The 14368-nt window shown below is 44.5% G+C and overlaps 1 protein-coding gene across 1 annotated transcript in view; it reads left to right on the top strand.

Moving 5' to 3' along the window:
* LOC115130251 (reversion-inducing cysteine-rich protein with Kazal motifs-like) overlaps positions 1–14368 on the top strand; it is a 61376-nt gene extending 47008 nt beyond the window's left edge. The window contains exons 15-21 of the mRNA XM_029661183.2: positions 421–543; positions 723–894; positions 5773–5968; positions 8855–9065; positions 9288–9361; positions 10649–10804; positions 12674–14368. Coding sequence (XP_029517043.2) covers positions 421–543; positions 723–894; positions 5773–5968; positions 8855–9065; positions 9288–9361; positions 10649–10804; positions 12674–12988 — 1247 coding nt within the window. The 3' untranslated portion in view covers positions 12989–14368. The remainder of the gene's footprint in view (positions 1–420; positions 544–722; positions 895–5772; positions 5969–8854; positions 9066–9287; positions 9362–10648; positions 10805–12673) is intronic.

Here is a 14368-nt window from a genome sequence, read left to right on the forward strand (position 1 = left end):
CATGGTTTCAAATCCCACCCACGCCCTACTGAATCGCAATCTTCCCTGCTATCTCTCCATTGTCCTATTTGTTCAATAAAAAAACAATAACAAATACCTAAGGAGTGGGACTGCCCCACGGACACAGCAGAAGAGTATCTTGTAGAAGTCAAGTCTCATATCAGCTCCCAGGTCTAACTAATACTGTTGTGACGTGGTGAGGCTGGACCCAGGTGCAGAGAAGAGACCAGACGAGGAATCAGTGCTTAAGGATAAAGGTGGAACCATGACAACTGTAGGTGCCATGACCCAGATCGCATAGTTTAAGTCTATCAGCTGCTGGAGGACTCAAAGTGTCAGATAACAGTTACATTTGCAGCCCAATAACCACTGAAATCAGACAGAAATCTCACAGGGTGACGATGTGTCCTTGTCCTGCAGACCATGGGACGTCCTTCAGGGTAGACTGCCACCCCTGTTCCTGCTTCGCTGGAGAGACCATCTGCTCCACCCGCCAGTGCCTCAGCGCCGACAGCTCAGACGAGGACCGCCGCCGCTTCACTGGTGTGTGTGTGAGACAGAAACAAAGAACAGTGTGTGTGTTGATGGTCTTGCTATAATGTTTATTTTTTCCTGATCCTGAAAGCATTTTCCCTAATCTCTCTCCCCCTTCCCCTCTCTCTCTCTCTCTCTCTCTCTCTCTCTCTCTCTCTTTCTCTCTCCCTCTCTCCTCCTCTCCGTAGGGCTCCCATGTGGCTGCCCTGACCGCTTCGTGCCAGTGTGTGCCCGTAATGGCCGCACCTACCCCAGTGCCTGTGTGGCCCGCTGCATGGGCTTCAAAGACAACCAGTTTGTGTTTGGCCACTGCCGCAGCAGCGACCCCTGTTCCCCCAACCCCTGCCAGAAGAACCAGAGGTGAGATACTCCATCACTCCTTCTTTCCTTCAATCGTTTGTTTATTGGAATAATGACTGATTCAACACAATTGGATTGGTGAGTGCAGAGGTTCCACTATGTGCATACCATGTCCGATCAATGATTACTTCAAGGAAGGAAGGTAGGAAGGATGCATTTTCAAAGCATTCCATACAGCCTTAGTGGATAAGACTGGACACCTCCACTCTAGAAGACGCTATATCTCTCCTAACAGAGGCCTTGAGCCCTGATCCTCTTCCATCTCAGTCAACTAGCAATGTTCCCTCAAAAGAATGTAGACGTTGAACAAATTTCAGGTCTGCTGAGCGCAAACTTGAATGTTGTGAAAATTCTGGGCAACTTCCAGCACGCGTTTACTGTGAACAGTGAGGCTGTACCCGCTTTAAGTTACAGTTTTAACAGTGGTCAAGTAGGCTACTGTGGCTATTTGATCATAATGCAGGCCTACCAGAGTGGCCTACCATTAAAACACATGGAGACAATGTATCCCATAACATTTTAACATGGAAATAGCTGTTCTATCATTCAGCCTACAGTAGCAGCCAATGTGTGGTTTTCATGTAGGCCTAGATTCCATTCAGGGCTCGGCATTAACCTGTTTATCCACTTATCCTACAGACAAGGAGGCGACTGAACATTTTGTTGTGTTTTTTGATGCAATAAACCACTTTACAAAATCAAATGCATTATTATTCCCATACCATTATTACAGAGAATCAGACAAATTATGCTACCCTCTGACTATTAGCTACTTAGCTTATTCAAGCCTGTATCAAAATACAACACTGGGAGAAAAAAATCACTACCTGACTTGCTTTTCAAAAATGTTTAGAAATGCACACATTTCGTGTGCTTGTAGGAAGCAATCCCTTCCCTATTGCTGACTAGAAATGATCTATAACTGGGCTAATAACTTAGTAACTACTGCACCAAAGGATATGAACAAAATGTGCACACATGGCTACATGCAGCTCTCGCTTTGATCTCAAAACAAGTGCATCTACTCATGACTGCGCATGCTGTAAACCCAGTCCAGTTCAAAGTGAATGGCACAGATCCATATATGGCAATGGTCTATTTGCATATCGGCCTACTGTAGCTCTGATTGTTTATGCCGCGCCGGTCTGTGTAGAGTACTGGCTGAGTCGTATGTGTCAATGCAATAGATTTCTACTCTGATGCATTCTGCCTACAACATAATCTCTTGCATAGTTTGTTTTGTTTCAGTATGTTGCATTTAAAGTGGCTAATATGGAGTTGATTCAATCACAATTTCCACATTAAAGGGAAATGTTGACAGTGTTAATAACAGGGAAATCTCTAGAACAGTGGTCACCAACCATTTCTGAGTCAAGATCACTTTCTGAGTCAAAATGCAAGTCGAGATCTACCACCCTGATTTCTTTTAACATGACTTAAAAAACGTAAGCCTATGCAACATTAACCAATTAAAAACAGCCATGTAGCAATGAGGTTTGTGCAGTAAGCTATAGGCCCAATACATTATCACTGCATATTGGCTTTGCTTGAATTGTTGTTCGGGACAGTTTTTTAAATTATATAAAAACATTTGAGGTAAGCAATATGATCACACTGGTAATAGATCCATTGTTGATATACTTGTGAGGCACAGCTGAGTGACCATACATTTAAATCATTTTTATTTGTGTTTTACCTGCATCTGATGGTCAGTCTCAGCGGAGGGAGAGAGCAGCAGACTGAGGGTCCATCTCTCAACATCCCTCCGCTCTCTCTTTCCTCCACTGACCGAAAAAGGGATACCGTCTTTCAGCTGATGGCAAAACTCGAGGTGTACAGCCTCATGCACAAATTCATGTTGAACAGAGAAAGTGAAATATTCCTCGATATTAAAAAAGACCAAAGCCGCTAAAAATAACAACAGAGCAAGCCCATAGATACACTTTCCTCCTCATTCATTACTGCTGCAGTACTTGTTGTAGCGCTGAGTGGAAGTAGGAAGAACGAGCATTTTATAGCTTATAAAAGTGTTGAATACAAAGTGTTGACAGTGCTGAGTGAGAACTTAAACATAAAAACAGCAGCTCTTTGCTGTGTTCGCTGACAGTCTCTCTCTACTCATGGTTTTAAACATTTTGAAATCTAACAGTATCAACTTCGCTGTAGATTTATTTTATGCCTGCAGAGATGGTAATCTGAGCCATCCGATTGGCCAGCGGTAGACCTATAGTGCACTTGATTTGCTCTCTGGGCCCGCCGGGAAGGAAGAGTTTGTACCTTCAGAAACAGTAAATGGTGAAAAATGGCAACAGTTCGCCTACCCGGTGCGGAGGGCTGCTGAATCCGGTGCACCTACAGCCAACAGCCCAAGACAAATAAAAAAGTTATTCATTTGTTTTTTTACATAAACGTTTGGCGATTGACTAGGAATGCCTTGGAGATCGGCTGGTTGGTTACCACTGCTATAGAAAGTTGAGTGCAATCTCGTGCTTCTCTCTGTGGGCTAATATTTGTTCTGCGTGGCAGTCCCAGGAAGCTGCGCTGCAGTCTCAGGGCTGCTGCAGGCGCGCAACTTAGAGGGAACATTGTCCACGAGTGTTATTTCCTCTCTTGATAGATCCTATTTTCCTGCACCCTTCTCTCTTCCGCTTTTTCTTGAAATCCCCCTCTCAAACTGCCTCGTATCCAGTGGTTGTTTATTCAGGTGTGGCCAGGCTGTGTGTCCCCCTGTGGTTGCCGGCGGTAACTGTGTCATAAGGCGCGCCTGTATGGGGTGTGTTGTAACCCTCCCCTCCGGAATGGCCTTGAGCTCCCAGAGCCCTGAGGGTCACTCCCTCTTCCCCAAACAGCGTCATCCATCTAACATCACTGCCTCTTCCTCAAATAGCATCATATATCTAACATCACTTCCTCTTCCCCAGACAGCATCGCCCATCTAACATTGCTCCCTCTTCCCCAGACAGCATCGTCCATCCAACATCACTCACTCTTCCCCAGACAGCATCGTCCCTCTAACATCGCTCCCTCATCCCCAGAGAGCATCGGCCATCTAACATCGCTCCCTCTTCTCCAGACAGCATCGTCCATCTAACATCACTCCCTCTTTCCCCAGACAGCATCGTCCATCCAACATCACTCACTCATCACCAGACAGCATCGGCCATCTAACATCGCTCCCTCTTCTCCAGACAGCATCGTCCATCTAACATCGCTCCCTCTTCTCCAGACAGCATCATCCATCCAACATCACTCACTCATCCCCAGACAGCATCGTCCATCTAACATCGCTCCCTCATCCCCAGACAGCATCGTCCATCTAACATAACTACCTCTTCCCCAGACAGCATCATCCATCTAACATCACTACCTCTTCTCCAGACAGCATCGTCCATCTAACATCGCTCCCTCTTCCCCAGACAGCATCGTCCATCCAACATCGCTTCCTCTTCCCAGACAGCATCGTCCATCTAACATCGCTCCCTCTTCCCCAGACAGCATCATCTATCTATCATCGCTCCCTCTTCCCCAGACAGCATCGTCCATCTAACATTGCTCCCTCTTTCCCTGGATGGCACATTATTAGGACCATAGAGATCCTATTAAATGACTATTATTATTATTCTAATTCCTAATTCTATGGTTAGGACACACTCCTTAACCACACATGGCTCCGTGTTAACTCCTATTACTACGAACATCAGAGCTGGTCTGTCACACCCTGATCTTTCACCTGTCTTTGTGCTTGTCTTTGTGCTTGTCTCCACCCCCTCCAAGTGTCACCAATCTTCCCCATTATCCCCAGTGTATTTTTACCTGTGTTCTCTGTTTGTCTGTTGCCAGTTCCTTTTTTTTCTTCGTGAAACCTACCAGCGTTTTCCCCCTTGCTCTTGTTCCTGTTTTCTAGTTTTTACCGGTTTTGACCATTCTACCTGCCCTGACCCTGGACCTGCCTACCATTCTGGACCTTTTGCACCCTACCAGGATTACTGAACTCTGCCTGCCCTTGACCTGTCGTTTTGCCTGCCCATGACCTGTCGTTTTGCCTGCCCCTGTACTAGTAATAAACTTTTGTTACTTCTACTCTCTCTGCATCTGGGTCTTAACTGAAACGTGATACGGACGCATTTTACCCCCCTCTCCCCTCCACACAGTAAAGAAGAATGTGTTTTGGCATCATTCCTTATGTAAAGCACTGCAAACTCATTATATAATGTCTCCCTTGGCCATCTGTTCAAAGGCACAGAGAGTTGGTGGGATCTCTCAAACATTTGTTATTTTTCCGTAAACAAGGTGATAAAAATCTAGCTGCGGCCTGCAGACCACCTGATTGGTGCTGAGGTACGGATGCAGGGATGGTTACCTTGGAGATAGGGGGGCTGTGGTGGAGAAAGAGAGAGAGGGTCCCTCCTTTTTTTACCTAAACTTTTGCTTGTTTTGTATAGTTCAACTCTACTGTGTACAAAAGGGCAGGGCTCATTAGGTTTCATAGATTTTCACTCTCTGTTTCCCATCGAAAATCAGCATTAATGTACTGATATAAATACGTCAACATATTTACTACATTCCCCTAAAGATAGGTACCATTATGATTATAATATGGTTTATGTTTTAAATAAAGGAGTAAATGGGGTAATTCACATGGTAAAAAAGCACTGATGTCTGCTGTGAGAATAACACACCATTAAGCTACACTACTTCACAATAATAATTAGGAACATCAGTGCTCAACTCAAACCAAAGGACCTACACTACTTGAAAAGAATAGTTGTGTACACTGACGAAAGCGATAGCTGTAACGCGTCCATGTTTTGGACTTCCACTGCTTAAAATAATCACTAAATGAACCCCCTTTCCCCCCCTCCTTCCCTTGGTCCTCAGGTGCATTCCCAGCCGTAGAGTGTGTCTTACAGACATGGTTGACTACCACTGTCCCCAGTATGAGTGTGTTGGTCGTCCCTCCGGCTGTGGCAAGATTCACATGGACCTGGCCTGCGACACAGACAACGTGGAGCACCCCAACCTCTGTCAGCTCCTCCAGATGGACAAGACCCTGGCCTATATGGGCCACTGTCAGGTAACAGCTAGACCAGGAGAATTTAAATATGTACCCTCCAAGATCAAATCAAATCAAACGTTATTGGTCACGTACACGTGGTTAGCAGATGTTATTGCGGGTGTAGCGAAATGTTTGTGCTTCTAGTTCCAACAGTGCAGCAATATCTAACATGTAATCTAACAATTCCACAACAGCTACCTAATACACACAAATCTAAGTAAAGGAAGGGAATAAGAATATATACATATAAATATATGGATGAGAAATGACAGCGGCATAGGCAAGATGCAATATATGGTATAAAATACAGCATATAAATATGAGATGAGTGATGCAAGATATGTGAACATTATTAAAGTGGCATTATTAACGGAACTAATGATCCATTGATTAGAGTGGCCAATTATTTCAAGTCTGTATGTAGGCAGCAGCCTCTCTGTGCTAGTGATGGCTGTTTAACAGTCTGATGTCCTTGAGATAGAAGCTGTTTTCCAGTCTCTCTGTCCCAGCTTTGATGCACCTGTACTGACCTCGCCTTCTGGATGATAGCGGGGTGAACAGGCAGTGGCTCAGGTGGTTGTTGTCCTTGATGATCTTTTTGGTCTTCCTGTGACATCGGGTGCTGTAGGTGTCCTGGAGGGCAGGTAGTTTGCCCCTGGTGATGCGTTGGGCAGAACGCACCAGCCGGACTACTGCTGGTTTTCTATTCTACCTGATAATTAATTGCACCCACCTGTTGTTCCAGGTCAAAATGGGTCCCTGATTATAGGGGAAGAGTGGAACTGGAACTGTCTTCAAGGTCCAGATTTTAATATGAGGGAGCTAGAACCTGTCCTGCATGGGCCATTGTCGGGTAACAGTTTGACAGTTAGCCAAAGCAACTTGTTGAAGTAGAACATTTGAAACTTGCTCTCCAAGTTTCCATAACATCTGCACCAAACTTTTCTGAGTCAGGATCACTATCTGAGTCAAAATGCATGCCGAGATCTACCGCTCTAATTTTTTATTAACATGACTTAAAAAATGGAAGCTTATCGGAACTCGAGTCGCAACGCATTATTTCAGCCTCATGCACAAATTCATGTTGTTACTCTTATGAACAGAGAAATTGAAATATTCCTTGATATTAAGAAATACCCATGCCGCTAAAAATAACAACAACGCAAGCCTATAGATACATTTTCCTACTCATTCATTACTGCTGCAGTACTTGTTGTAGCTCTGAGTGGAAGTAGGAAGAATGCGCATTTTATGGGTTATACAAGTTGAATACAAAATGTTGACAGTGCTGAGTAAGAAATTAAACATGAACTCACTCATAGAAACAGCATCTCTTTGCTGTATTCGTTGACAGTCTCTCTCTAGTCATGGTTTTAAACGTTTTGAAATCTCACAGTATCAATTTTGCTATAGCTGTATTGTATGCTGCTAAGTTACTGCAGACTCGGTCATCTGAGCAATCTGATTGGCCAGCAGTGGAATAGTGCACTTGATTTCCTCTCCACGGCCACCGGGAAGGCAGAGTTTGTACCTTCAGACACATGAAGTGGCAACAGTTTGCCTACCCGGCGCGCAGGGCAGCTGAATTTACTGCACCTATCACCAACAGCCCGAGACTAATAACAAAATAAGAACTCAAGGCTTTATCGTTGTGTTTTTTACAGAAATGTTTGGCGATCGACTAGAAATACCTTGGAGATCAACAAGTCGATCAGATCGACTGGTTGGTGACCACTGCGCTAAATTGACATTAAATGTTGACAGTGTTTAAGGGCTTTTGGACAATTCAATACATGTAATTCATTTGTGATGAGAAGGCATGCCAGAACTCATAAGGAGAGGCAGCAATAGGTAGCATTGTAACACCTGCTAGATAGCATTAAACAGTCAGCTATTTGAAAATCGCCCTACTGGAGGGAGCTGCACAGCATGTAGTCAATCACACAGAGATAATCCTTGTTTTTAGAGTCTCTGAAAAGCTTTTCTCCGTTTGTGTTCGTGAACGCTTAAATGGAGAGCCTGCATTCAGAGGTAGGATAACTAGGCCCAGCTGTTGCAACACAAACATACACACATACTCCAAATGTGCATATCCTACCTCCAGTAACTGACTGAGTATGTATGTTTTTGCCATGGTTTATGAGAGGAGGCAGATATCCCAGCCCACCAAAAGCTGAAATACCTTATGGTTTTGTCTAATAAAATAATATGTTGCATTTAGGTTCTTAGTCTGCCCATGCACTTAGTCTACCTGCAGACACATACATCTCCTGTATAGGACTGTGCTTGTACATGATACAGGCAAAATCCCCCCATGTTTGTGTGTGTGTGTTTGTGAAAGTGGAGAATTAAAGCTGAAAGTTGAATTAAAGTGGTTATTTAGTGTTTAGGGCCTGGTAGGATCATGTTTCTCCATTGCGGTCGCTCACAACGTCAGCCTGATGACGTCTCGCCTCGGTAGCTCTGAGCAGTGGCTCCATCAGTGGAACAGACCGGATTTAGTTTTATACACGTTTAAGGTAGACGACAACCCATTAAAAACCCACTTCAGTCCCGGTGTCAAGTCACCGAACCAAGAGGCACGCAATCAAACCGTTTGTAGTGATGTAGGAGAACTTAACTGCCCTCCCCCTCTCCGAGAGTATTGCTGAGGTACAGAGCTATTCAAAGAAAACCAATACACCTGGTGTGATATATAAACAAATGGCCTCCCTATGTGACTAATTGGAGTAGCTTACCTTGATTAAGTTTATCTGGATATGAGTGATGTATTATGAAGACTAGAAAGGTCACGTGTATTTATGTTTTTATATATGATATTTTTCACAAAATACATGAATAAGGACTGAATCCTAACTCAAACTTTCTTGTGTCTGTGTGTGTATGTGTTTGGGTTCTGTGCAGGATGCCTGTAAAAAGGCACGACCTGTGTGCGGCCACAACGGCGAGACGTACAACACAGTGTGCGAGGCCTACTCGGACCGCGTTGCCGTGGACTATCAGGGGCGGTGCCATGCCGTGGGGGCGGTGGCAGAGTTTTCCTCTGACTCAGGCTGTGACATGATCCCCTGCCCCGCCCTGTCCACCCCAGGTTGCATCCCTGTCACACCACCCGGTCAGTACAATAGAGACAGAAATCATATAATATCTAATGTTTTATTTAATTCTGTGGTCAGTACACTCAGTGGCGCAGCCACGTTCACTTTGACATATAAAGGCTCTCATGTTATACTTAGGATTTTTCCACACAGGAACACAAATCTTATTACAATATTGTTGTGATTGACTCCTAACCTCTGACCCCTGACAACTTGGTGGCAACCCCTTCCTCTCACAGGTGCATGCTGTCCTCTGTGTGCGGGCATGCTGCAGATCCTGTGGAACAAGGAGCAGATTAACAACTTCGCTAAGGTCAGCACCTTCTGACATGCTCCTCACTTATTTGGGTCCCAGGCTGTGTTCCATTTCAGAAAAGTTGTCCCCTTCCCTCTCACACACTCACTTTTCCAACCAGCTGGCTGCTTTGTTGGATTTTAATGGATTTTAACATTAAAAAGAGGGTTGAAAGGTTCCCTGTTGTGTTATATATGTTGAACATTTACGAACAATTGTTTTGCTGCATATCTGAATCTAAACTGTGGACACTACTTTGTGGATTGAAGAGGACTGTCTATGTATAAGTAGGGTTGCAAAATGTAGGTACATTTCAATAAATTCACTGGTTTTCCAGAAATCATGGTTGGAGGATTCCGGATTTCCTGCTTATTAACTCCTAATTCCCGGAATCCTAAAAACTGAGCATTAGGAAAACCCAGAGAATTTATTGAAAGTTTCCAAAAATGTGCAACCTTAGGTATAAGCAATAGTTCCACCAACTGCGGAATTCTGTGTGCAGGCTTTTGTTATACGGTCATGCTTCTAAACACTAGATTCTGCTAATCAAGGGCATAGTGTCAGGTATGATTGTGCAGGTCTGGTATAAAAGCCTGCAAACCCAGTTGACTAGGTCTTACTCAACTGGGATTAGCCACCCCCTTGGCATCGACTGTTGATTTTGAGCTGTAATGACACCAAACGACCACTAGAGTGAGACCTAGATCCAAAATACCAAGCATCAACATCACATGTCTTCCTCTGGAATTCTTCGCCAGTTTGAAATGACTGGGTCGGGCCGCAGCTTTAAGAGCAAATGCCCAGAAATGCCTCGTATACATGCTTATAACAGCTAATAAGATAAAAACAACAACATGTAATTCAAAGCAGGTTCGTTATAAACCTGGGCTATTAGTCTAATTTCCAACACAAACATCTTATCAACGTTAAGTCTAGAACATAAACCTGCTAATCGCAAACAAATTGCCTTTGGATTTGGGCCTAGACGACATGACTCACTCAGACAAGCAATGGATATACACATCATAGTTTTTCCAACCAATCCTCCATATTGGTGTCAAACATTCCATGACAGCAGGCACTATACTGTAAGACATTCATTGCCCTTTCAACTTCTGTTCACAAAGGTATTTCATATTTCTTAATAATTGGGGATGAATAACATGTATTGACCACATTCAGCACGAACTTGAAGAAACCCGCAGTTCAGTTTTCCTTTATCTGCAATGAATTGAATCTCAAACTTTTCCCCCTCTGGCTCTGGTTCTGTGCGACTGTGTTTGTCCTCCTGGTTTGGTGTTGCAGTTGAACAGGAAGCAGCCAGTGACGGTCCATGACATCCTGAGGATCCTGCGTCTCCACATCTCCGTGCCGCAGTGTGACATCTTCGGCTACCTGAGCATCGACTCAGAGATCATCGTCCTCATCGTCCCAGTGGACCAGCAACCCACCCCACTGCAGGTACGCACACTTACGCAGACACTGAGCTAGCTAGTTTGCGGTGCACGCTAATAGCTTTCCTTCGGGGATGTCACCAGCTCTGAGACCTTGAAGTAGACTTTTCCCTTGCTCTACAATGCCTGCGGCTTTTGTGAAGTGACAGGTAATGATGCTTTGTGGGTGTTCAGAGGGTCCCTGGTTTGAGCCCAGGATGGGGCAAACCAGGTGTCTGTCTGTCTCTCTCTCTCACACACTCTCTGTCTGCCTGTCTGTCTGTCTGTCACTCACTCAATCACTCTCTCTCACAAAGACGTATCGACTGTCCTTCGTTCACAATAGATAAGCCTGGTGCTCTGGCTACATGAGCTTCTTCTCAGACGGACAACAATTGATTCCCTGCTTGTAGGCCTATTCTTCAGTGTTCCAAGGCCAAGTAGTGCACTATATAGGGAATTGGGTGCCATTTGAGACACATCCTTAGTTTTACTTCCTGGTTAATGAATGACCTGGAGCCTAATCAGCATTGCATACACTAAACCTTGGGGCCAGATCATCCCATCATGGTGTTGTGAGCGCTTTTGTTTCCTACGCAGAACTGAGCCCTCTGTTTCTCCACCCCCTCACAGTCATTACAGAAGAAGAGAGGAGGCATTTGTTAACAAGCTGATCGCTCACACAGAGGATGCCCACAGGGCAGTGTTTAGAGACATGGGATATTCCGGAATGGGCTTGGAGGATTTTGTGATTATCTTCTCATAGATTCTGAAAAGAGATCACGATTATTTGGATTTTTTATTCGGCTTATATCTCAAACTCAAAAAATGTGTTTGGTGGTAACCTTTTCACCACAAATGTACCAGCTGGACTGCCTATTCTCTCTCTCTCTCTCTCTCTCTCTCTCTCTCTCTCGCTCTCTCTCTGGTTCCTCCTGTTTGAAATGTAGTTCAGATAACATGTTTTGCCATGCTTGTGGTTAGTCTGATGGGGTTCATGGAGAGGAGCGTAGTGAGTTGTGACACAGCCTGTAGACTAGCCTTCTGGTGGCTCTGTAGTGAATATGAACTAATGGTTCAGTCACACAGATGTCCCAGGGGTGTGTGCTCAGTACAGTGAAATGTTTGAATCGAGCTGCCTGAAACGACTTCCCAATTCTACACGAGAGACAATCATATTGGTTCTGCAACAATACATCAATTGCTGTCTGATGGTTCTGTGACGTTGGGCCGTCCTGAACAGGGAATTTATCGGGGAGGGCACAGGAGTCATGATAAACATGTCTGGGCCAATATTTCCCTGTTATTTGTTCAACTGCCGTCTCCAGTTCTCCCTGAAAATAGGTTTCATTTCAATGGCTAAGCTGGATAAATAAAGGTTAAACACAAAGATTTTCTAAACGCCTCATGAGCCCGGAGACCCAAACCCCCTCTTACTGGGGGACTAATCAAAGTCCTCTCTCAGAATCTCTCTTACTCCACTGGGACAAATAATCAGACATCTCATCACTACCGTCTAGCGTGAAACGCCCAATGAAGTTGTTTTGCACACCCTTTCCACCCATTGTATTGCTGTCTCTGCAAAAACAGCCCTGAGCGATAATGATCGATGCAAACAGGCAAATGGAGTTCACAGCCAGCCTTGCATCATTCTCTCTATGACTCTATTCATAGGAACTATTTGTCAATCATGTGGGCTTTTAGGTGGTTCGTTAGGATTGTTTCATACACAAATAAAGAGCCTGGTTTGGGACACGTTTGTACCAAAATAACATTTTCAGAAGGGAATAAAGATACACACACACACACACACACAAAAGCATAGAAAACTGTGGGAGGAGGACTGTGTGTCTGTAAATTTCACCTGATCATTGTGTGTGTGTGTATCCCGTCTCAGATTGAAGCCTGCAGCATGGAGGCGGAGAAGATTGACTCGCTCATCAACTACGGCAGCCCCACCCTGGTCTCCCATGTTCCTCTGTCTGCCTTCCTCACCTCCGAGGTCTCCATCTCCACCATCAGGTCCGCGGGCCACGCCAGCTCAACGCCCTCCTCCCTGCCCATCTTCTTCTGCCTCGCCCTGGGCCTCCTCCTCACTTTAGCACCAGGCCTATCCGAGGCCAAGCTAGCCTCTGCTAGTCAGCCAGGCCCCGCTGGCAGGAGGCTGGGTGTGTTGTGGAGTATTCTGACCCCTTCTCGGGTCATTGCCTGACAGGAAGCATCAGCCTGTAAAAGCCTTGACAATCAATCCCATTAACTCTACTGCACCAGCGTCAACACAATCATGGATGAGAAGCTATGAGATGAATCCTAATTGAACGAGAGAAGCGGAGACACAATCACATTCCAGCTTTGGTTCCACAGAGCTCTATATATATCGTTATAAGGAAGATTAGTTTTATCACACAGGGTTTTGTATCCATTGTATTCTGCAACAGAAGCTCTCTCCTCCTCTAAAGCTGTGGAGTGGGGAGTTTGTGTGGGTTTTTGCCTGCGTGCTTGTGTTTATGCGTATGTGTACGCACACGTGTGTGTGTGTGTGTGTGTGTGTGTGTGTGTGTGTGTGTGTGTGTGTGTGTGTGTGTGTGTGTGTGTGTGTGCGTGACACAGAGAGAGAGAGGAACCAGGTGGTTAAGTCTCAGAGGGGGAGTCAGGTCTAGATGTCAGACAGGTGCGCTCCCAAACACTGACATTTGTCCCAGATAATCTCAGGGGTGTAATTACCCTCCTCCTCCGCCTCCTCCCCCTCTCCTCCCCTTTCTCCCACTCCCGTTTTACATTTGTACTATTGTAAATAAAGAGCGAGTGGGGAGGTGCTGACTGAGACAGTAATACTGGAACGTGAAACAGGTCAAAGGCAGGCAAACATTCCCGCTCCGTAGGCTGAAAGACACACAAAAGGGATTCTCATTGTTCCTCTAGAGTAGATAAGATATCAAATAAGGAGGAACGACAGCCATGTTTTTAATGAAAATGACAATCATCACTTTACCCATGATGCACATGGGTAGGAACAAAAAAAAATAGCAACAACATGCTTTGCATATAGTTCCTATGTGAAATAAATGCAATAACTTTATAATGTTGATAATAATTATTCCGAAACTATTCCGAAATGTTCTATATTTCAAATAAGAAATGGATCGAGATGTGATTCAATATGTGCCATTTTCTAAATGTTTTATTCTTGCATGATGACAATTATGAAGTGTTTTTACTCCAGAATGTATTGTACTATGTTTGTCCTGTCCCCACGTTTGATTTGATGTTGTCTCTATGCCTACGCAACACGAAGTGTCCCCGTTTTCTACAGTATTATCGTGCTAGGCAGCTTTGTAGCAGCAAACCCTTCAAGGGTCCTTGTAGTATTGTATCTGTTTCCGAGGGATTTAAACTCAGTTTTTTGTTGTTTTTATGTTATCAAGTGTTCATATTGCCAATGTTTAGAAAGAATATAGCTGTAGGCACTTAAGCATTATGTTAATCATCACTGTATTGCATCATTGTCTCGGTGGAGATGGCAGTACTTGCAATGTGTTTGTAAAATGCCAACAGAATGCATATTTTATAAAATATAAAGTCCTACAATCAA

The sequence above is a fragment of the Oncorhynchus nerka genome, linkage group LG6 (assembly GCF_034236695.1).
Source record: "Oncorhynchus nerka isolate Pitt River linkage group LG6, Oner_Uvic_2.0, whole genome shotgun sequence".
Taxonomy (NCBI): Eukaryota; Metazoa; Chordata; class Actinopteri; order Salmoniformes; family Salmonidae; genus Oncorhynchus; species Oncorhynchus nerka.